The 24605-nt window shown below is 38.3% G+C and overlaps 1 protein-coding gene across 8 annotated transcripts in view; it reads left to right on the top strand.

Annotated features, from left to right (window-relative positions):
* LOC137616370 (man(5)GlcNAc(2)-PP-dolichol translocation protein RFT1) overlaps positions 1–24605 on the top strand; it is a 159259-nt gene that overhangs the window by 112678 nt on the left and 21976 nt on the right. For all 8 annotated transcript variants that reach the window (XM_068346052.1, XM_068346050.1, XM_068346049.1 and 5 more), the window contains 6 exons: positions 1804–1944; positions 2732–2851; positions 8105–8215; positions 13613–13752; positions 14170–14298; positions 21176–21296. In XM_068346052.1, the coding sequence (XP_068202153.1) occupies positions 1804–1944; positions 2732–2851; positions 8105–8215; positions 13613–13752; positions 14170–14298; positions 21176–21296 (762 nt within the window). The remainder of the gene's footprint in view (positions 1–1803; positions 1945–2731; positions 2852–8104; positions 8216–13612; positions 13753–14169; positions 14299–21175; positions 21297–24605) is intronic.

Genomic DNA, 24605 nt, shown 5'->3' with positions numbered 1-24605 from the left:
TTCCAGTACACTGTTCTCCAGTTCCAGGAATGTTGACAGAATTCAGGGCTCCTTCTAACATACATACTTCTTCTGGATGCCATAGCCATTCCGACTGTCTACCTAGTTTATTGATGACATCGGTGTCACAATATCTTGTGTGCACCCAAATGCCACACTCCGGTTGTCCCCGGATTGCTGATGCCTTTCTTCGAGATACCAGTGGAACTATTAATTTTCTGCTGTGTTATCATAGAGAAATTACTTCCCCGGTCTGGGTGGTTCTGCAATGGTTTGCAGCCCTCCTCTCCTTCCTTTGTCAACGTAGCTCCTCTGTCTCTTTGATAGAAGGCTGTCACTCGGCTTTCAACTAGTTCTGAAACTGAGAAGCTGGGACCTTTTCTCTTCAAGGGATTAGCCTAGGCTCAGGAGTAGCTCCAAATGGTCTTCCTTCTCCAGGAACTAGTCCCTTTTAGGATGTCACTCGATTTTTCGGGTTCAAGTGGACCCTGCATAAGGCTAGAACAGGCATCTGTTAGCACTATACCCCAGAGTCTACTCCTGGGCATTTAGAGTAGGTGTAGGCTACCACTTGACATTTAATATGCTAAGAGGCCTTCTCTAATGGAGGAAGGTCTTCCTCCTTTGATCTGGAGCCAAGTGATTCTCCATTTCTTCCTTACAAGCAGGTTTCAGGATGACACTCTCCTCTGACCTGTGAAGACAAGACAGCGCTACTGAGAGACCTCTGGTTCCCTTGTGGAGCACAAGAGACTACTTGTGCTGAAATAGCAAAGAATATATAAAACATTATTTGCTAACTCTGACTTGTGCACCATCAGGCATGCTGATTCAATGAGAGTATGTAAGGAACACATTGGTTTGAACTGTGGTACTAGTTAAGTCCTTAAGAAATGAGTTGGGTATGACAGACCACCTTTGCTGCAACCTACCCACCAAATATTTACCCACAGATCTCAGGATAACTCTTTGCTTGGTCTTGGGGTAGCTACTCCACAATTTGTGTTGTGAACCTATCTATCACAAGACTAGAAACATCTGGTCCAAAATAGTAGTTACAATGTAAGCCTAAAAGGAGATGAATGTCTGGTCTTTCTCCTCTTCTCTCCTCTTCACTCCTCACCCCTGCTAGGTGCTACAGTTGTTCTGTTATATGTTGGACTTGATTATTTACAAAAGAGTATCTGTGTACCAATTTCTCATGAGCATACATTGAACTATATATCTTTTTTATATATTTCTGCAACAGCCTAAAAGTCTCTTAACACCTGCCTCATCTTCATGCTCGAGTAGTTATGAGATTGACAGAAGTAATCATTTTCACTCCTCAGAACTGAAGTGCACTGGCATTTCCTGGGTTAGTAACCAATCAAGTTGGTTATAAGGTCTTTTGTTTTTCCTAAGGATGAGTATTCTATTAAAGGATGATGGTTTGTATTTGTGAAGGAACAAATTTTTAAGGTAATTTGTATTTTTCCTAAGTTACATTGCTCACTCCACCTGAACCACTCCATACATCCTAGACTAAATGTGGTTGGGACCTACCCGCCACCCAACTGACAACTGTGTTCACCTCGTTAAGTATAAACATCCGTTCGAAATTCACTAAAGTTATACTCCTATTAAAAGACTCAGGTTTGTATAGTTAGGAAAAAATGGAAATTATTTTTAATGATTTATGTTTTGACTATGTAAATACTGTGCTTGTAAAGTATATCACAGGAATTTGTTTTATGATGATAGTTCACTTGTGGATGAACAATAAAGTTTGATAATAGCTTATGAATTTTTCTTCTTTTTAAGCCAGAAGTGGATCATGAGCTGGGACTTTTATCTTGGAGTTTCTTCAAGCAAGGTTGGTTAAAGGAAGCTCTCACAGAAGGGGAACATTACATCATGAATTTTTTTCCATTGATCTCATTGAATCAGCAAGGAGTTTATCAGGTCAGAATAGTAATAAACATTGTTAGTTGTTCATACTCTGTTACTTGTCCATATTTTAATTGTTCTTACTGTTAACTCGGTTAAAAAAAAATTCAATATGAATTTTAAACCAGTGTACCAGAGACACATGGAAGTATTGTAGGACAAACCCATCACACTTGACCCACATTCATAATCTTCAGATATCTTCAGACACTATAAAATTGTCACAAAGATTTTGACTAGTCTTTAGACAACTTGCAATGTCTTGGAAAATTTGAAGATCATGAAGTAGTTCTACTGGATATGGATAGTTGGATTGAATGAAGAAGTATTTCTATAGTAATTTTTGGGTTTACTTTCAAGTAGTCAGTTACCATAACAATTTAAATTTTATACTTTTTTCTCTGGTCACCATACAATTGTCTTGATTACTAGCAATTTTTGTTTCAAATTGTAGTTTTCCCAATTAGCAGTTGACCAAAATAGGCTTGAAGTGCTGATTGGTCTTTACATGCTCAACATTAACTTATTTCATTTGCTTTATTTGTTGTTCATGTAGAGTATTTTGTCATTTAAATGTCAAGAAAGGTTTATTGAAAGTATTGCTTTATATCATCCCGAATAAATGTTATTGGTTAACTGTAACTTAGTTGCTATTTATAGCCCAAGTTGTTTACAACAGTAAATCTGTCTTGTGATATAGTGGAAGAACTTCTTTGAATGCATTAATTAATTCAATTACATCTACAACCATTTTAATTTTACCAAGAATGTTTATTTCTAAAGATTTCCCTCAAATTCTTAGGTTGTCAACAATCTGGGATCACTAGCTGCACGTTTAGTCTTCAGAAGTATAGAAGCTGCAGCATACAAATATTTTGCTCAGATGTTGTATCGAGGTAAACCTATTAAAGACCAAGATCAAGTGAGTTTTTTTAGAAATATTTATTCAGTCTTATCTGTAACACCTATAGAACTACAGTACAGTATGATTTTCTATAGAAGCACAGTGTTTTTTCTTTTTTAGTTTTGCTTTGGTTACTAAACTGACAGTGGCACTTTAGATCTTAAAAACTATTTGTTCTTATACAAATACAAACCTTAGTCCTTTGACAGGAGTATGCTTTCAGTGTACTGTACCTGGATCTCAGATGTCAAGATTTATAACTAGTTGTCTGTAATTACTGGTGGGTGGCTGGGAAGCGCCCCACTCCCCTTCCATCACACTTGAGTACCATAATTGCCAAAGAGTACAGACATACTCTTAGTGCCAACAACTGGCTATTTAAATGTTATGTTTTTTCTTTTAGATAATTGTTGGCAGTTTTTTGTGTGAGAATGAGTGTCTGGCGAGACACGGTGCCCCTATCATCCATCATCAGTGTGTTGGTGGCACCCTCCTTATCGTTAGCATCTTCTTGTGTCCAGAAGGCACTAGAGACGTAGAACATGATGGTGCTATCTCTTCATGGAGTTCCTAGGTTCTTTTTTCCTCAGAGTATTATTGTTGTATGCCAGAAATCACACAACTTCATCTCTTCGCTCACTGCTGGTTGAGATGGAAGGGGTCCACCCTTCTTTTCCCTTTATAGACAGTCCTAGAAGACCATTCAATATGAGTTGCGTACATGTGATTCCTACCATTTCCTCCCATTGGAGAGACAGTGCTACCCCAGGAGTCATTGCGACTCCCTTCACCAAAGACTGAGATAAGATAACCCCAAGAGATGATAAGACAATGCAGCAGAAACAGTGCTCTTACATCTCATCCTCTACTTCTGTTTGGGATGGAAGGGGGACCAAATACTTAAGACCATTTGCTAGAAAATGTGTTTGAGTGAATCCTACAGTTTTCTCCCCATTAGAGACTGTGTCACCTAAATGTGCAATTTTCTTCGTGAGTGCGCTCTCTTATATAAGCGCCCGCTCCTGCAGGGGTTTGTTTTCCTGTTCAAGAGTGTTAACTCACGAGTTACTTGGCGCGCAATCATTTACTCGTGCACAAGCTACGAGTCCTCTTCTGTGCTCGAACTTCTACAGGAGGAAGGAGAGCAGTACAATCACCTTATGCACAGTGTGTGTACCCTAGAGCACATTCCTGTGGTCCCGTAGGCTCTCGTCGGCTCATGCGCACTCCTACAGGAGCACGCTTGAGCACAGGAGAGCTGCTCTAGGTTGAGCGAATGGTTTAGGGCATGTTGAAAGAGATAGTCTTCTATTCCTCTCTTGTTAGAGTGCCTACAGGAGAGAACCTCTGGCATGTTCACGAGCAAATCCTTAGGGAAGGAACAACGCTCAGAATCCCAGGGTATTGTGAACCACCCTACTTGAACAGGTAGCCCAGACCCCTTCCCATTTTCTGATGATCATAGGGGGAAAAATCTCTCCTCAAGGGTCCACTGGCACCTCAAGTCTAAGTGTAATCAAGCAAATGATTCCCTGGACACCCTGGTCCAACTAGGGTCAGAGGAACTGACGGATCGCAGATGGGGGGGCGGGCAGCTGAGAACCTCCACAAAGATTTTGATCTTTTCGGATGCATCAAAAAAAGGGTGGGGGCCCCATATGCTGCACCACACCATCTCTAGCCTTTGGTCCTAATCAGAAAGGTACCAGCATATAACCTCTTAGAGATGGGGTCAGCCTTCCTTGCCCTCCAACAGTTCCACCTGTTCTTGGTGGGGTACTCAGTGATTCTGACAAGTGATAATGCAAAGGTAGTAACTTACATAACAAGCAAGGCGGTACCTTTTTGCAGCCCCTGTGCCATCTAGCAGTAGACATACTCAGGTGGGCGGAAGACAGCTCAGTGGCCCTGACTGCTCCCTTCATTCCAGGCTAAAGGAATATGCAAGCAGACAATCTGAGCAGAGCTACTCAAATAGTGGGCTCCGAGGGGTCTTTGAATCATCTAGTAGCCAACATAGTCCTGACTGTGTGTGTGGTTTCCCAACTGTGGACCTGTTCATGATGGCCCTGAAATTCAGGCTCCTGCTCTACTGCTCCCCAGTTCCAGATCCCTAGGATCTATGACAAAATGCTTTCCAACAATAATGGGACATCATCAATGTTTACATATTTCCCCCCATTCTGTCTGATGAGGAAGGTCCTCAGCAAAGTCAGAATAAGCGAGAACTTATCAATGACTCCATAGCTCCACTATGGCATCACGTAGAGTAGTTCCGGAGCTTCCAAGGGAACTTCCTCCAAAACAATATCTACTCTTAACAACCACATATCAACAGCCTCCACAAAGCCGTAGCTTTGCTTCTACTTCATGCCTGGAGACTGTCCAGCATCGTTGCGGAAAGGATGTTTGGACTCCTCAGTTGCTCTTCAGCGTCAGTCTACCAGGCTAAGTGGTCTGTTTTCTCTGGTTGGTGTTGTGGAATGGGTATCGGTCCTCTTGATGCCTCTATTCCAACTATAGCGAAGTTCCATGTATACCTTCAGGAAGAAATGCTTCTCTTGGTTTTGGCAGTCAAAGGCTACCACTCAGCCTTGAATCTCGTCTTTAATCCGAAGGGATTAGATATTTCCTCCACGTTGGAATGAACAGCAGCTGCTCGTCTCATTGTGTCAGCACGGGGAAGGTCAAGAGGAGGGTCACGAAGAACACAGTCACATCATGGATTTGCAAGATCATTGACCTTGCTCTGAATCCTGACACTCCTCCACCACAATGACCCAGAGCTCATGAAGTCAGGGGCATTTTAATGTCCATGGCATTAAAAAAAACTACTCTCCTATGACGCAGGTATTACAAGCAGGCTTGTAGAAGCATCAGATCACCTTCACCACCCACTACCTGCAAGATGTAACCCACAGGAGCATGGAAACATTTTCCATTGGTCCTCTGGTGGCTGCACAACGAGTAGTCTAAACACCTCAAGCTCCTTGATAGATAAGTAGCAGAGAGTCGAGAGCCAATGTTACCTGGGTTAGTCTGGGGTGAATGAGTTAGAATAACTGTCTTCTTTCTTTCCTTCACCTTCCCCTATCTTAGGGAATAGGCACTATGGTACTTGGCACAGCTGATCTCTCCTCTCTGCAGGTTAGGTCAATTTCCCTTGTGTAACTTAGTATAGAAATTATACTTGTTGCGTCCCCAATACCTCTAGCGAGGGGGAATTAAGGTTTTAGTACTCTTGTTTCCTATGACTCTGAGAACCTATACCTAGACCAGCCATATTGTTAGTGTCACACACACAGCTTGTGCAGACTGCTAGCCGCACAGAGCAAGACAGTTCTGGCGTGGTGTAGGGTTCCTACCGCTAACGATCTATATCATAAGGAGAGAACCCCAGATCAAAATGCCAAGAGCCAGTTGGCACGGAATTCCTCCCTCCTAAGATGTAAGTCATCCCCTATAAATAGCAAGGGTTTTTATAGAGTGATGGAACGAGAACAAATTTGAAAGTAATTTGTATTTTTCCTAACGATACAAACTTGGGGCTATTTACACAAATTGGCCCGCCAGCCCTGTCCCCCAAGCAAGTTCTGCCTGCTAGCAATGTAATTGCTCAGCCCAGGTGTATGGAGGGGAGTCGGCTACCTCCCCTTCCCAGTAACTAGCGGTTTGGGGTGGTTATTCCTCGCTAAAATCTTATAGCTCCTCTTTCAGCTGTTCCAAAAGTAATATCCCTTAAAAATACTTTAGCTCCATGTTTGTATTAGGACAAATACAAATTACTTTCAAATTTTGTCATATTATTAGGTATGGTATCAATGTAGTATACTGGTATAATATTTACTACTTATGAAATTTACTTATGTAGGTATGATTTGGGGATATTTGAGCTTCATTGCCAACCTTTGAAGGTACAAAGCCCTTGGCAGCAAGCAGGTAAATGCACAGTAGGTAGGACATTGTTAAAGTCAACACTCATTGTACTACTTTGGCTTTTTGGTGAATTTTAGAAAAGTTAATAAGGGAGGGGGTTAAATTTAGTTAATAGTTCCAAGTAAAACTGCACTGTTACTGAAGTTAAAAGTATAGAATAGAGATCCTCTTGAGTACAGTAATGGCTATGCTTCTCGGGACAAACATTGATACCCAAGAAACTTCTAAGAGCTACTCAAAGGAAATGTCCTGTCACAGTATATATAATGCCTATAAGAAGTCAGTGATATATGCATCCACTGGGGGTGACACAGGAATTTAATGAAGATGAATAGAAGACAAGAGGATGAGAATGGAAAATGAAATATAATTGGAAGGAGAAAGGATTAATGAGGTAGAATCATTTTAGTATTTAGGAACTATGATCTCTAATACAGGGTCTTTAGAACTGGAGTTTAATGAAAGATTGAAAAAATCAAATCAGACAATGACTAGATTAAGTAAAATTTGGAAATAAAATTGCCTGAAATCACATATAAAACTCAGGCTATATATCAGTTTAGCGAGATTGGTGTTACTGTATGGACACAAGTCATGGTGTGACAATGAAACAATATCCAACAGATTTAGTAGATTTGAGAACAAAGCCCTCAGAAGAATATAGAGAGCTGAAGGGCACGACAGGATTGGAAATGAAACGGAGATTACTCGAGTGCCATATGTAGATTAGATCATGGTGAGAGGTAGATGGAGATGGTTTGGGCATATTCTTTGCACTCCCCGAGAGAGATTAGTACACTAAATATTTATTTGAGCATCATAAGACACTAGAAGAGGAGAAAGGCCGAGGCCTACATGGCTGAGGTCTATGAAGCATGAAGTAGATGATGAATGGAAAAGTATTGAATTAAAAGCTCAAGATAGAGACGACTGGCGAACTCTAACAAAGCCCTTTATGTCAATAGGCATAGGAGAGGATGAAAGAAACCAAGAATGTTACCTTGGATAATGTTATTTGTATTAATGAAGGACTTATTTAATTGATGGCTTTCAAAACTTTATTAACAAACTTCAAGAAATGAAGCTACCATAGTAATCTGAACAATATTTTTTTGAGGAATGGAATAATCTATTTACATTTTTGATACTTGTAAGTACGTATTGATATTTGAATAGTTTAACTTGATTATTGAGTGTAAAAAATAAATCTCAACTCAATAACAGTTTCATTCTTCATTATCTTTTCATGTACATTAGTTTTTAGCCTCAAAATTTAAGGAAAAAATTTACATTTCAGTAGCAACCTCTTTTTAAATTTATTTTCTTCTCTTCCAGTCACGAGTTGCTGAGGTGTCAAGGTTCTTCTTATCATTGCTAAGCAACCTTATTCTGGTGTCCCTCCTCATTATCACATTTGGATGGTCCTATTCACGTGCTCTGTTACAGGTAAACTTCATCTAGAAGAAATTATTTTATCAATTTTCAGTCAATCTTCATCAGTGAAGTACAAGGGTAAATATATACAGTACACTATATTTTTTTTAGTATCGTGGAAAGGATTTTGTAAATGTTGACTTTTTTTATATTAAAAGAAATAAGCATATAGGCATGTAATAGTTTTACCTGCTCTATTAGTTCATACTTATAATATTTTTATTAACATATGCTGGATTGTTCCTACAAGAATACAAACCTCAGTCGTTTATTAGGAGCATGATTTCAGTGGAAAACTCTGTTGTTAAAAATAGAACGAGTTGTCGGTAGTTACCGGCAGACGGTGTGGAAGCCCCACTCCACTGCCAGCTCATAGAGTAGCCACTTCATTTCAGTTGCCGAAAGTACATTAGTACTCTTGGCACCTTAGCTCAAACTTGGCTGAATTAATTTTCTTTGCTTTTTCTTTTCACTGTGTCTGTGAATTGCATTAGCAATGGAGAAATCAAAAGTAGACATACAGACCTAACCGGGAGTTACCAATTGTAGCTGCAGGACATTCTTGAACAGGTCGCCGGTTGTTCTCAATTCCTTGTCTCCATACTTTAGGGGACATAATTGCTCACAAGCTTCTCCTTGTGAGGAATGTAGGGAGTGGCTGTCCTCCCAGTGGCAGCTGTACAGCAGCAGAAGGAAGAAGTCTGAAGAAGACCCTGAAGGAGAGGCGTCGCACTTGGTCCTAAGAAGTTAGCCAGACCTCTTCCTCCTACACATATTATACTCCTGTCGGATCCTTCCCAGTCAGCTTCCTCCGGTGGTACGGCAAGGGAGGCCAACCATCTTAATCAAACTTTGGAACAAAATGAGGAGGAAGTTTGATATGTTTTCCCTTGGAAAACTGATGAACTTCATTTCGAGAGTGTCCTTTAAATCCTTTCCTGATGATAATGCTCTAAGGACGTTTTGGCCATCATTGGGTTTGGAAGGTAATGTTTCAAAGCAGAATATTAGACCTTGTCGGCTCTTGTAAAGGGGTGGCCACTCTAGTTGCATGTGTGGGCGCCACCCTTGTGTGTGGGGACCTTGTTGCCCCAACATGACCATTATTGGGAGCTGTCCATCCTTTGGGATGTAATAAGGGTGTCCTTCCCTTTACCCAATTTGCTGAAGAACCTTGTTCTCTGCTGGATCATTCGTCACTTGAATGGAAAAAGATGTAAATTGAAGTTTTCTGATGACAAACATGATCGTGATTCTGTGCTTCCTGCAGAAAACAAGTGGTGTCTTAGTGCTTCTTCTGGGGACTTCTCCCCTTTACCCACGAGCTCTCACCTTTAGTGAACATTCACGAGACTTTGGTCTTTCTCTGGTTGAAGTGTGCCCCTTAGCACATCAGCGCAAATGGGATTACGAGTACTCCTTGAAGACTTAGATCCGACGAATGAGATCCTGTCTAGGCTTGCGTGCCAGAGTTCAAATCCCCACCTGTTCATAAACACTCTCGCTATTAGCAAATGAGTGCAAGACTTCTGGTCTTTATCCTGGCTCCATGACACGCTAACCATCCTTTCTCAAAGGCCATACTGGAAAGAGAGGAAAGATAAGAAGACACAACCAAAAATTAGGCATGATCTTGGCATTATGGAGAGCCCCCAGGATACTCAAGTTGAAACTAAAGGTGAAGCCAAGAGCTTAGCCTCCTCTTCCTTAGCCTTTATATATGAATTGGAGCTTACCATCATTCTTCAGGTAATGTTATGGAGTGACCTTATCTTTTCAAGATTCAATCTGCTTGATATTGACAATTAAGCCTGATGTTATCTTCTTGAGGCCATTTGGTGGAGTGGGTCATGTTTCATCTTTACACTTCATGTTGCTGAAAATTGTTTTGAACCCTTCAAATGAAATGCTGGTGAATGCCAGTTTACTGCTTGCTTAATACAGACAGTATGCTAGACTTTGCCCATTTTGAAGTGTATTGACTACAGGATTGTTTTTTTTTTTTTTTTTTTTTTTTCTCCTGTTATTTCAATATGCCAAGTTTCATCTTTCCTTGTGACATGTGATCCAGGCAATACTTAATTGATGGTGATATAAAGAACAAACAACCTTAGAATGCTGAAATAAGTTTTCATACAAACTCGCTCATGTGAATGTGTCCTACTTGCTTTCATCCTCACATCTGCTTCAAATGGATGCAAGAGGTTGAAGTAGAAGGGACTAAGCACGCAATAAGATCTTTCAGAAACAACAATCACAGGAACCCAGGCAGGAACAACTTTAAATTCATTACCGGAACAGTTGGCACAGCAGGTGTAGCAAGCATGGAATCCAGTTGCAGAGTTAGTCAAGTCAATAATATTGCAGGGATAGTCCAATCTTTTCAGACATGGAAGAGGAAAAAGGCTTTATGTAACTGTCATCCCGTAAGGGGTTAGTGCTGTCAGTGTACTTTATACAGTTCACTATTACTTAAGGGTATTGGTAGCATTCCTTTGTTTCCTAACTGCACTTGATTTGTCCTTTACTTTAACTTTGTTCCTGCTTCCTTTCCTCCTTGATGCTGTCCAACTTGATTTAACTTTTTATTTTAATTGGCAATTGCTTGTATTTCCCCCATGATATCTGCTGTAAACCAATACAATGTAAACCCAAATTCATGGATTAAATTTAGTTGTCCAATTGTGCTATAAGAATATCTGACTCTAGGACACTTGAAGCAGAGAAGACAGGAGGCTAAGCGAATACAGTAATCCCTTGGGTATTGCACGTTACAAGTAACAAAGCTATCTACGAAAAATGAAAACCGAGAGGTAGAAACTATTGTATTGTAATGGTATATTTTTTTTTAAATTTAATTTATTTTTATACAGTTGAGCTTTTATAAAAAACTCTCCTCAATTTTATAAACTCTTGACTTTGTTTTACTTTAGACACGTCCTTGTGTATTAAAGAAAAAATTTAATTTGGAACACTCACTAGTGAAGATACTAAAACTTGATTGATGATGATTAGCTGTTTAGTACTGAAAAATATTGATAAGGTGAATGTAATGCACAACAAAAAGAGCATTACAGGTCTTTTGTATGCATCACTAAAGCTGGCACTTCGTCTAGTTGTGCAGTAAACAATATTACAGTAATCATCGTTGCTGTTGAGCGTAACTTCTATTTTCGCTGAAGGAGTAATTGTGTTCTATTTCTATGTGGGTGAGGAACATGGTGATGGTTAGTCGCTGCCTTTTCTTTCCTGTAAGGAGACTTTGTAAATTTCCGTAGCTCTAACCATTGCATTTCTTAATTGGAAAACGTGATAATCTCAGGGACCTGATTTCCTGCCGTTCTTTAAAGCTCTCTTGCTGTTTTTGCCAGAGTTAAAAGGCGTGCACATCATGGCCAACTTCTCGGTCTCCCTGTGGATCCTCTTAATTCTTTATTACTCTTGATTACTGACTTTATCTGTCAGATCTTGATCTGTTAAAGGTTTTTGAATGGGTTTCGATCAGGTCATACTGGTGTAGCCATCTCTTCCTAGCAATTTTTTCAGCTTTACTGTTATATATACTGCAGAGTGGTAGATTTTGTAAGGAGAGAATCCTTTATAGAAGTTGACTGCTTCTGGCCAGTTTCTTCAGCAGTCTGAGTATTGTTCTTTATCTTTTTTATGGTCCTCTGAATATTTTGGAGACCCTTTGGAATGGTGTACCCACACATGTATTTTTTCAACAATAAGTTATCATCCAAGTCCATGAACTTGACCACTTATTGCAGGTATTTCGCATATAGAGAGCCTTAAGTGCACAAATTACTCCTTGATACATGGTCTGGATCAGCGATGTGGCGTATGTCGGTAAGAATTAATTCTGTACGCCCTCATATCGGTAAGAATTAAATCTGTACGCCCTCATAAGAAAAGTTAATCACCTGGCATCCCAATATTGTTTATTAGAATCATATTGAAATGGTCCTTTTTCGGCAAGATAAAGCTCAATTTAAGGACGAAGTACTGGTAATACCAATTCGATGTCTGTGCTTTTATTTATACATGGGTTCTGGTTTCGCATCCAATCCCGAAGAGCAGGTTCTATGTTTTGTTTTTGAGAGCCCTTGGGTTCTTGGACTTGAAAGGACAGGATTGGGCATAAATCCTGTTCCATTTCCACACATTTTAACAGAATCCATTTTTATATGCTTTAAATCCATGGGTTCTGGCTTTGTCCTTCACTAAAAGTCTGCGATGGTAAAGGTTTCCCCAAAAAGTCTTATCCATGTTGAAAACTTATCCACGTTAATATCCTTCGTCAACGGTGGTCTTGATTGTGTTGTTTACATACTCCTCACCAGTTTGTTTGGTAAGCAGAGATAGCTTTTCCATGCAGGAACACACTTTTAAAGTTGGAACTTTTCTAAAATTTACCAAACCAGCCCATGTTGGGATTAAATTTGGTTGGCTTGGTGGGATATGCATAGATGGTCTTTGTTGGTTAGTCACAACCAGTCATAAACTTGGCATACAGCTGCTATCTGGCCTTCTCGCTTTTGGTGTTGGTATCCAGTGTAATGGTCTTCTGCAGTTAGGTGAAAGGGTAGGGATTAAGATTGAAAAGAACTCTTTTCATGTCAAACCCCACAAGAGGAAAATTGATTTAGAAATTTTTATGATAATGACTAGTAATAATGTTTGATGATAATGGCCAACAGCAGGCTACATAAAAATGTAATGAGTAATTGCACATTAAGAAGCATGATGTTTAATATTTTTACAAGCTATTCTTTTATTGTTAATTCTACTTTAGTAAGATGGGCTGCACCTAGCTTAGGTGGAAGTCATCAATCTTTCCACTTGATGGCCTGAAGCCTTCCCCATGCAACATCAGGAGGGGTATAGAAAGATTAGGTACATTACTGGCAAAAGCGATCAAACCACCAACCAGACATCTTATATACAGGGTTAAGCCTTGTCTAATACTGTACCTTTAAATGCAGCTTGAAATTTTATGAATTTAAAAAAAATTACAGTATCTTGCACCATTCAATTGACATTAATTGGTTAATCTAAGAATGACACGCAGATGTGTACAGTCCGCATTGATCCTGGTTTGTTGTACTGTATGTAAAATGTTTTGATTTTGTCAAATTTTGATACTGTATATCAAAGTACACAATTGTTATTGTTTTGTATTGTTATCTTTTTGTATTCATATGACCTTTTGTTTTATCTTGAAAAGTTTTAAACCTTGAAGCTTCCCAAAGTGTAATTTAATATGCAAAAAAAGTCAACGTTTGATTTTCTAATCTAATGCCTAAAGTGCTTTTGTCCTTTATATTTCGCGAGTAGAAGGTTGTGTTGCATTAGAAGTCTATCTTCTTGCTTTGTGCTGCTGAAATGTCATAAGAATTTACTTTCCAGTTGTATGGTGGTTCACAGTTGAGTGATGATGATGGTACTCTCCTGATGAGGGCTCAATGTTTTTATGTAGCATTTTTGGCAGTCAATGGCATTACAGAGGCATACACTTTTGCTGTAATGGATGATGTAGAACTGTCGAGGTTAGTCCATTCTTTCCCTAAACACTTTTTTACCCTTTTCAATTTAATATTGCTAAATATTTTGCAACTTATAAATAAAACTACCATTTTCCTTCCATTCATCTGGCTCTAGGATAGATAAATTACATGACTTTGTAACTGTATTGATCCAAATTAAATCTGTATTTTGATTTATTATAGATACACTTTTCATTTGATGCTGTCATGTGCCCAGAGCTTTTCTTGTTCCTCCTATTGTGATACATTTCAAATAGATCTTTGTAAATTATTTTTGTATGGATTATGTCAAAGCATTTACTAGAAAATAGTAATTTTATTGCTTTGTACCTATTAATAGAAGAAACTGCCACAATTTTGTAAGGACATTGTAGCACCTTTTTAATTTGTAAGATATTTTCATGCTGCTCTTTTTTTCAGATACAATCAAATGTTGATATTCTTCTCCTTTGTGTATTTGGGCTGTGCAGTATTTTTTACTTGGTGCTTTGGAGCTGTTGGCTTCATTTTAGCAAATTCTATAAACATGGGTCTTCGAATAAATCACAGGTAACATTACATGTCCATATGCAGTTTTTAAATGAAAATCCTTTCTAGTTTGTACATTTTAAAAGAAAAATTTGAAAATTTGCAGAATGTTTTTCTAGAATGTCTTAATTCATGTGTCATTGCATGAGATATTAATGTAATGAGATTTTAGCTCATGTGCTTTCAAACTTGGGAAAAAAATTCAGATGCAGCCATATGTAATGAACTGTCTTTGTTTTTAAAGGTTGTTTGAACAGATTTTTTTCTACATGCATTGAATTTCCCATTTTTTACTTAAATACAGCATCATCCGTCTTAATTTCTTTAAAGACTACAAATTTTATAAAAATAAATTCCTAGTGGTATAAACCTGAGTCATTTATATGGGGTAACTACTAATCATGTTTTCTACGACCGGCCAATAAAAAATTTGGTCGATTTCTTCATGAGTAAACACAACAATTGCGCAGAGAGCAAAAGGACACTAACTTGCTTACAACGTCTCTTCACAACACTTACCTGGTCAAAGACTTGCTGAACAGTTGAGGCAGAACCTTTGATAAATGACTCAGGTTTGTATAGCTAGGAAAAATACAAATTATATATATTTTTTAGTATGTTTCTATGTAGATACAAACTTGTCATTTACATGGGGAATCTTCCTTAGGAGGGAGGAAGTATCCCTGAAGTTAAGAGGTATAGCCTTCCTCTCTGGCAGATCTAATTACTATAAATGAAAGGAAGAGATCGACGTGAATTGTTAGAGGACAGCATAGCCGGCTTGTAAATAGGCAAGGCCAAACTTCCAATTTGCCTCTGGCATGAAGTGTCCATAAAGTACAACTTGCTTATGCAATTATTATAAATAATAGTAAGCAATCAAAGAGAAATGCCAGAGAACAGGGTAAACACCTCATAATGAAACTAGGTTGCTCGTTCAAATAAAAAAGGGAATCTTCGCCAGGTGTGACATGGTTTGAACATTGTTACATAATAAAAAAAATCACGTTTTTTAATACATCAAATACTGAAGGAATGAGGCACACTTTGCATTAGGGTGAAAAACCCAAGGCAGGCTTAAAGTCCAATCAAGATCATTATCCGCCTTAGTTCCTTCTAGCAAATAATGTAGAGAATAATTAAGCCTGAGGCTAGAAACGGCGCGCTTCTCGTGAGAGCTGATAGTTAGGTCATTTGTTGTTCTGCCACCATAATACCTATCGAGAGGGTGTCCAAAGGCTTGAATGTGCCACTTTTGAAGTAATTGTCCGAAGGTGGGTTATCCTTTCCATCCACCACCTTGAGGACTTTACTGCAGAGTTGTTTTACGAAATGCTGAGGTTGGATCAAACTCGCATGTATGATGTGCTGGAGGGGACCCCTAGTGATGCTTCCCCTGAGGACCTGAGGATTTATAAGTTCTTATGATACTTTCTCTTAATCAGAGGGAGACTGTGTTTTTGAACAAAGGAGCGGCCAACACTCTTGAACAAAGTGGTCTTGTTGGAAGTTAAGGTTGCGGCAAGCCCACATAAATCATATGCGTGAGCAGGGATACCGAGCAATGCTTCCCCTGAGGATACATAGGTTCTTCTGATAGTCTTCATTACTCCAAGAGAGAGAATATTAGACTACCTTCTTCCAGAGCAGCCAGAGTTTTTGAACAAAAATGATGCATCCCAGCTTTTTGTTCCATCAGAAAAACTCTCATTGCTTTACGGGACAGAATAACTAGGTAGTAGACTAGCCAGACAGTACTACATTTGGTCTGTCTTACTGGTTGCGGTTCACTTTCCCTTTGTCCACGCACACCGAATAGTCTGGCCTATTCTTTACAGATTCTCCTCTGTCCTCATACATCTGTCAACACTTAGATTACCAAACACTTCTTCTTTGCCCAAGGGGTTAACTACTGCACTGTAATTGTTCAGTGGCTACTTTCCTCTTGGTGTGGGTGGAAGAGACACTCTGTGGAGGATTAATTTTATTTTAATTTATTTTTTTTTTGTTTTGCCAAATCGAGAGACGAGAGAGAGAGACGAGAGAGAGAGAGAGAGAGAGAGAGACGAGAGAGAGAGACGAGAGAGAGAGACGAGAGAGAGAGACGAGAGAGAGAGACGAGAGAGAGAGACGAGAGACGAGAGACGAGAGACGAGAGACGAGAGACGAGAGACGAGAGAGAGAGAGAGAGAGAGAGAGAGAGAAATTTGATTTGCTTAGTTTTATTAGATCGCGCGTGCGCGAGAGAGTATGTGTGTATGTGCGTTTGTGTGTGCGTGTTTTGTGTGTCCGCGGTGCGCGCCGAAGAACAAGGGTAGTTAGCGAATGATTGGTTGTTGTTGGAAAGACTGTCGGTATATTTGAGGTTGTTTGTTTACATTTTTTTAGCTAGGTTAGGGCGGTAATGAATGTCTTGGGCGAAAGCATTGGATCTTGGACTGTAGAAGGAGTCGGTTCTATTTTTTTTGTTCTTCGAAAGCCGGCTGTTTAGTGTTTTTTTATATTTGGAGTAAGTACTGTTTTTATTAATTTTTGTTAGTCGCGTTCGTGAATGATAGAAAGTTTATTGTTTATCTTTGATTATAGTGCGATAGTTTAGTTAGTTAGGAGTTTTCGTAAGCGTTTTTTCTTTTTATTGCAGGCCGTAATTCCTCCTTTAGGCTCCTTTAGACTCTTTGGAGTTTTAGTTTGGCCTTGAAGGTGGTTTGCCAGCCGTGTGCTTGTATGAATAACTTGATGATGACGACCTGGACCGTACAATGAACATAGTTAGACTGCGGATATTTATATAAATAGAGAACTTGAGCGTTGACGACCCGGCTGGAAATAGATTTGTTCTTTACGATGATGATGACCACCTTTAATGTGATTGGACAGTCGAATTGACTGCAGTGATTGCTTGCCAGGGATTGTGGCAACTGGCTACAAGGATTGTTGCCAGTGTGTGGAGTCTGTGGACTACGGTTACCACACAACTTATATATTTAATATTTTGGCGTTCTCGCTTATGTTGGTGTTAGATGTGATTTATTTCTGGGTTGTGGTATATGATTTATTTTAGTGTTTAAGTGTTTTTCGTTACTGTGTGGGGACTGTTGGTGTTGAATTCGTAAAGGTTTTGTGATTGGTGAGTTCTGTGTACCCACACACACCGCTATAATATAAATATAAAAGTGTTATTTTGTCTGTTTTTGTGTTAAGTTTGTTTAATGTGTGATTTTTGTTCTGGTTGCGGTGAATATAGTTTTAAGGTTATGTTTTGTTTGTTTTTCCCTTCGTGCAATAGTCCAGTTTAAAGTAAAGTAAGGGGAAAGTTTGTATTGTGGGATATTTTGGAAGTAGAGTGATCAAGGGTGTGGGGGGGTTGTTTTGTTTACATCCCGCCACAACTCTAGCTATAATAAGCAGTTCTTCTAGGAGGACACTCCAAAATCAAACCTTTGTTCTCTAGTCTTGGGTAGTGCTATAGCCTCTGTACCATGGTCTTCCACTGTCTTGGGTTAGAGTTCTCTTGCTTGAGGAAAGTTGGGCACACTATTCTATCTAATTTCCCTTCCACTTGTTTTGTTAAAGTTTATATAGTTTATATTTTTTTTCCTTGTTTCCTTTCCTCACTGGGCTATTTTCCCTGTTAGAGCCCCTGGGCTTATAGCATCATGCTTTTCCACCTAGGGTTGTAGCTTCGCAAGTAATAATAATAATAATGTGACGAGAAACCTCTTTAAAAGACAATATCGTGGAAAAGTTAACGCGAGATCTTTTTCAGCCATAGTCTAGATTTTGTTCCTAGAACCAGAAACGGGAAAAGTGGCAGATCCACTGATCGAGGGTGTGTTTCCGGTGAGCCATAACCAACATGGTGGCCATGTTAATGTTCGAGAGAGAGCACTCTGATGTAATATTCATTATGAAAATATTATAAGTTAATAAATTGTATGAAAGATACTCCTTGATATTTGTAGGTGCGCATAATCGCAATACTGTAGCGTATCCTTGAAATGAGATGCCTGACTAAAGTAAAACTTGAGTAATTTTTTATTATTGAGATGCTCCCAAAATTGAAAAATTTAATAAAACATGCTTTAATAAACCTCACACACAATAATGTCTAATGAAATTTGAAGGCTTAATACCGAACAGAAAATTAAAGACTGTATGAAACTTTAAAAATGAGTTACACGCGTGCACACAGAAAAAGAGAGAGAATTTATTCATATGATAACTGATGATAATGGCTATAAACAAACTGTATGAAAACTATATCCTGTAACATATTGGTGTTATGTAATATTCATCATGAAGATATTTTTTATAAGTTAGGAAATTACATAAATGATACGCCTTGTTATTGGTATGTCGCAATCTTTCAATACTGTAGCAGGGCCTTAAGTCAGCTGATCACAACCAAAGGTAAACATAAATAATTTGGTAATTGTTGATTGTTAAAATGCTAACAAAATTGAAAAATAGAATACAAAAATACATTAGAGTATATGGTCTCTTATGAAACAACAAAATCAAATACAGGTAGACCATCACTAATCGGACAACTCTAGGACCGGGAGGGTGCCGGATTATCCATTTTTCCAGATTATCCATATATTACTAGGTAGTCGTTGACTTATGACCGATGTAAGGACTGAGTAGAGTTTCCGTAGATTTATGGTGATGTCATTCTGCAATCATCTAAGTCCTATTTTATCAATATTTTCTTACTGTATATCATTATTCCATTTTCTTGTTTATTAGGATATCATATGCTCTATTAAAGCATTTAGGTATTTTTCAATTTCAAAAGAATTTTAAACATCAAGACTTACTTTTTTGTTTACCTTCAGTTATGATCAGCTGATCGGAAGGTCTCGCTACCGCATCGAAGATTGCGCACATACAAGTGATGTATTTTATACTGTATATAATTTCTTAATTTATTTGAAATATTTTCATGATGAATATTAATCAATTCCAATATGTTACAGGATATTACAGTTTTCATACAGTTAGTTTGTAGCCATTATTATTAGTTATCATTCGAATACCTTCTCGCTCTTTCTGCGTGAGACGATGTGTGTGCGGGTAGGTGCGAGTAGTTCATTTTAAACTTCATGCAGTATTTAATTTCCTATTCATTATTAAGCCTTCTTATTTCATTGTGCATTATTTTGGTTTATTAAAGCATATTTATATTCAATTTTTGCAATTTCTTAAGCATTTCAAAAATCAAAAATTACTTATGGTAGGCATCAGCTGATGTCAGTTTCGCGCCACCGAATTGCATTTATGTGCACATACAGTACGAATAAAATAGAGTTGTTTATATAAACTTAACTCATCTGAAATCTCTTCATAATGAATATTACAACAGCACCAGTATGCAATAGTCAGTATCCATACAGTTCGTGTATAGACCTTCTTATTATTTATCATAAGAATTTCTTAAGTCTCTCTCTCTCTCTCTCTCTCTCTCTCTCTCTCTCTCTCTCTCTCTCTCTCTGATTTTTAATTCACCGTTAAATCTTCATATTTCTTTAGGCATTATTAGGAAGGATAAAATTAATTATACTGTACTAATATTACATAACCAATACATGGTAAGATCTGTTGCTGCAAAAGCTAACTTATACCCAGATGCGTGCGTTTGTTCGTTTTGATTGGTGATGAAACTTGAAGCAGTGGTTGCTGTTTTATGTTGTTTGTTTATCAGAAGTGTGATTTATGTTATTTGGATTTTTAAGTATACAACAAAAGCTAGCCTATGCACTGATGGTTTTGTAATTCATTCAAATTTTACTCAATTTTCAACCTTGTCCTATCTGAAAGTTTGTCTTATGCAAACTAGTAGGTAAGAAAGGAGAAGTTAAATTAAAAGGAATACAGCTGGTGCAGTCCGACCACCCTTATCATAAACCTCTTAACAATCTCTTAAGACTCTGTAGAGGAGACCTAAGCTTAGGGCCTCCATAATTATAAGGCAAACCTAGTTTGTGAGAATGTGTTGGGAATTGCAAACTTTCCTCTTCCAACATGGTTGCCTCATGACTCAGGGCCAAAGCTGTCTCAACTCTAGAGGCCCTCCAATGGGAGTGACTGGGTGAACATGTCTGTTCATTTCCCATAATCATAGTTGATGTGCTGGGATCTGACTGAAGGCATGAATCTTTCACAATTGCTGGCTCGAGGTCTTGCAGAGCGTAATCAACACTATTCTAGATATGCGTGTTTTGTTCGTAGATAAAGTTTTAGGGAATCTTGACATGAAAAACTGACGTGAGATTCTTGCCGCATATAATGAGATTCGTCTCTATCTCCGATTGGGAGAAGCAGTAATGGAAAAATCTCAAGTTTCCTGTGACGAGAAAAAATTCTCTCCCATTGGGAGGAAGTCCATTCCTGACATTAATTACTTGGAGATTCCCTTAAACTTCTCTTGTCTAGGCAAGAGGGACAAAGAGGATGTCTATGTCTGTCTGCCCGACTCATAAGGATGCCAAAATGGTCGCTATCCCGTCCTGGGCAAGAACGTAAATACCTTGATTTACTAGACATGAGCACTCGCTTGTATCTCACAAAGAATGAAGTCGCTCAATTGACCGTGAATTAGGAAAAAACGCAGGTCAAGAGAACTAAACTCTAAAAGAGGGTAGTAGGTGAGATGAACTCGCGTGTTGTAGAGAAACGTTGTGAGCATGTGTGTTTACCCAGCAACGAAGCATGATGCAATCAACCAAATTTATTATTAGCCGGTTGTGGAAAACATGTAGTAGTCAACCTATATAAATAACTCTGAGGTTTGTATCCACGTAGGAATAATTAGGAATCAGTGCAAAACACAAGACTAAGAGTAACAATCAACTGTATATTCAAAGAGGTTTTGATTAAATTCAAATATATGTTTCAGTTTGAGGTTTATCAGTGATCAGTATAAAGACAGTGAATATCAACCTTTGCAAATAGACTGGATCTCGGCTAGACCCTTCTTCGTTTTTGCATCATCTCTTGCTTTAACAACAGTTTCTGAGGTAAGATACGTCTGCAAATATTATAAATTATGGAATTTCTTAATGATATTAATTACCCAACATTTTATATATATATATATATATATATATATATATATATATATATATATATATATATATATATATATATATATATATATATATATATACCTTTTGCTATATTATCTGAACAGATTTAGATAATTTTATGGTTTTATATAAATTTTGTATAAAAACACAATTGCTCATATGATTTTATTTCTTTGAAAAAATACACAAACCATTTCATCCTTTAAAATTTAGCTGTAGGAAGGATTTGAAAGGCTTTTTTTATTAATGTGGATGGTTATGAATAATAATTCAAATAACTTTTCTGTTTTATTAATGATTTAAATGATAATTATACATTTCTTCTGCAAATTTTGTAAGAAAAATCTTTGTTTGATTGCAAGTATTTCTCATTTTACCTGCTAATTTTTATGTTGAAAGTATTCTTCTGTCATGGAATAGCACTCCTCATTCTCCTTCTGTTATTCCATATATTCCCTCCTCCTGCTGGTGTTGTGTTGCCAATACTTTTCTTTAAGTATTTGCAGTTACTTTGAGAGCAATCTTTTGATTAAATGGTCATTTCTGATTCATCTCCCTTATGTTTGGCCAGCTCTGTAGGAGTTGAGATGAAATTCATTGGGTTGGTTTATCTCCTCCTTTATATGATGATGATAATCTCCCTTATGTTGCATTCATTTCTTCTGTATGTTGCAATCTTTAATTTTATAAATGTACTGTTTCCGCTGCTACTGCGGCTGTATTGCAAGTATTCAACCCTTGTGCTGCTAGTTTGCTACCAGTATTCCCATTGTACATTACTAATCCTTTTTGTGATGCTGTTGTATATTTAGTAGTGGTCTTCTGTTGTGTTGCGAGTACGCTTCTTTCTGCTACTGCCATTTCATTGCCCAAGTAATTAGTCCTTCCTGCTGCCCTTTGTATTACTCATGCCGCTGGTATGTTGTCTGTACTCTCTCCTTTCATGAGACATTATGAAGCTAATACTCTTTTATTTTATTTTTTTTTTTTTCCTGCTTATAATGCCAGAGTACTCTTACTCTTGTATTGGCATTTTTGGGCTCAAGCCATGTCGTCCTGATGGAAGGTTCCTGTAGGTAGCTTTCTAAGGGATATTTGGCTACAGTGGTATTCCCAGAGAATTAACCGTTAGGTCTCCAGAATGCTAACTCCTGACATGAATATCCTTAAAATTTCTCTTAAGGATATCGCATAAATCAGGGGACGTATATCTTGATACGACACATAGCAATCTACACCCCGAATAGCGTTTTTGCTTCGAGGGGGAAAGTGGCAAAAATAGAAGGGGAGCCGTCATCAAGGTACCCTTCCTCCCGTACTACTATTGAGTATCTAGATGGTGCTGTATCTAAGATGGCGCCTATTCCTATTTTCGTAGCGGTTTCGCACGGTGGTTTTCCCTGTTGCTCTAACGTTGTGCTCGATATTTAAGGATTTACTGTGCAATCTCCAACTACTTCTGCCTCTGGAAAGTTGAGTATTTATTTTTTACAGTGTATAATTTTTAGCTCCTGCTTCACAGTGAAATTAGAGTAATTTTAAGTGTTTGGAGCTTCGCCGATCACCGCAGGCGCCATGGGCGCTGTCACTCATAACGCATGTGTTATTTAGTTAGCTGAACGACATCCCCGGTTGTAATAGCATGAATATTTTTGAAGCTATTTAATTAAGTTTTTACTAGGAAGTTTTTTTATATTATGTCGTTTGTATTCTCTACAGTTTCGGCGATTCAGGTAACTGAACCTCGCTCTGCGCTAGGCTTCATAGCCTACACGCTTCAGTTTACTTCATGCATGATATGGAACGACTTTCCTAGTTGTAATAGCATTAATAAAATATGAAGCCATTTAGGCACTAAATACTTGTAAAGATATACATATTTGCATATTTTTCCTCTTCCTTATCGATTGTATACGTTAGGAGTTTCGGCAATTTAGGTAACTGAAGTCTCGCCTTGCGCTAGGGTAGCTAGCCTATGCGCTTTAGTATACTTTCATACATGTTCCTGGTTTACCCTCGTGTATCGTTTTATCAATTCATAAGGAGATAGATATCTCCTAGAATTACTATATAATTCGATATTAGTCTCCTGTGGAGATTTAAGAGTAATCCCTCTTCCCTCTGGGGACAACCCTATCTTGGTCCTGCCGTAGAGTAGACACTCCGGCTTGACTGGGCTAGGGTTTTCTGTCTCTTACCCTTGCCGGCAGGTAGCCGGCTCTGGTTTGTTCAACAGAACCTCGGAGTATTCAGTCTTTTTGCTGGCAGCAGAGCAGCAGGGCGAGTAGTCACTCCCCTGCCGGCTTTCAGCTGCCAGCATAGGAGGCTATGCCTCCCTAGGCCGCACTTGAAGTGGTTGTATGATGCCGCCACCTTCTCCCCTGCGGTCTAGAAGACTAGTCCTATGTTTGCAGGCCCTAGGCTGAAGAATATTATTATTACTAGCCAAGCTACAACCCTAGTTGGAAAAGCAAGATGCTATAAGCCCAAGGGCTCCAACAGGGAAAAATAGCCCAGTGAGGAAAGGAAATAAATAAATGATGAGAATAAATTAACAATATATCATTCTAAAAGCAATAACAGCATCAAAACAGATGTGTCCTATATAAACTATTAACAATGTCAAAAACAGATATGTCATATATAAATAATAATAAGACTTGTCAGCCTGTTCAACATAAAAACATTTGCTCCTACTTTGAACTTTTGAAGTTCTACTGATTCAACTACCTGATTAGGAAGATCATTCCACAATTTGGTAACAGCTGGAATAAAACTTCTAGAATACTGTGTAGTATTGAGCCTCATGATGGAGAAGGCCTGGCTATTAGAATTAACTGCCTGCCTAGTATTACGAACAGGATAGAATTGTCCAGGGAGATCTGAATGTAAAGGATGGTCAGAGTTATGAAAAATCTTATCAACATGCATAATGAACTAATTGAACGACGGTGCCAAAGATTAATATCTAGATCAGGAATAAGAAATTTAATAGACCGTAAGTTTCTGTCCAACAAGTTAAGATGAGAATCAGCAGCTGAACATCAGACAGGAGAACAATACTCAAAACAAGGTAGAATGAAAGAATTAAAACACTTCTTCAGAATGGATTGATCACCGAAAATCTTGTAACACTTTCTCAATAAGCCAATTTTATGTTCAATTGAAGAAGACACACAGACCTCATGTGTTTCTCAAAAGTAAATTTTCTGTCGAGAATCACACCTAAAATTTTAATTG

Source organism: Palaemon carinicauda, chromosome 22, assembly GCF_036898095.1.
Source record: "Palaemon carinicauda isolate YSFRI2023 chromosome 22, ASM3689809v2, whole genome shotgun sequence".
Classification (NCBI taxonomy): domain Eukaryota; kingdom Metazoa; phylum Arthropoda; class Malacostraca; order Decapoda; family Palaemonidae; genus Palaemon; species Palaemon carinicauda.
This window is presented reverse-complemented; position numbering and strand designations above follow the sequence as displayed.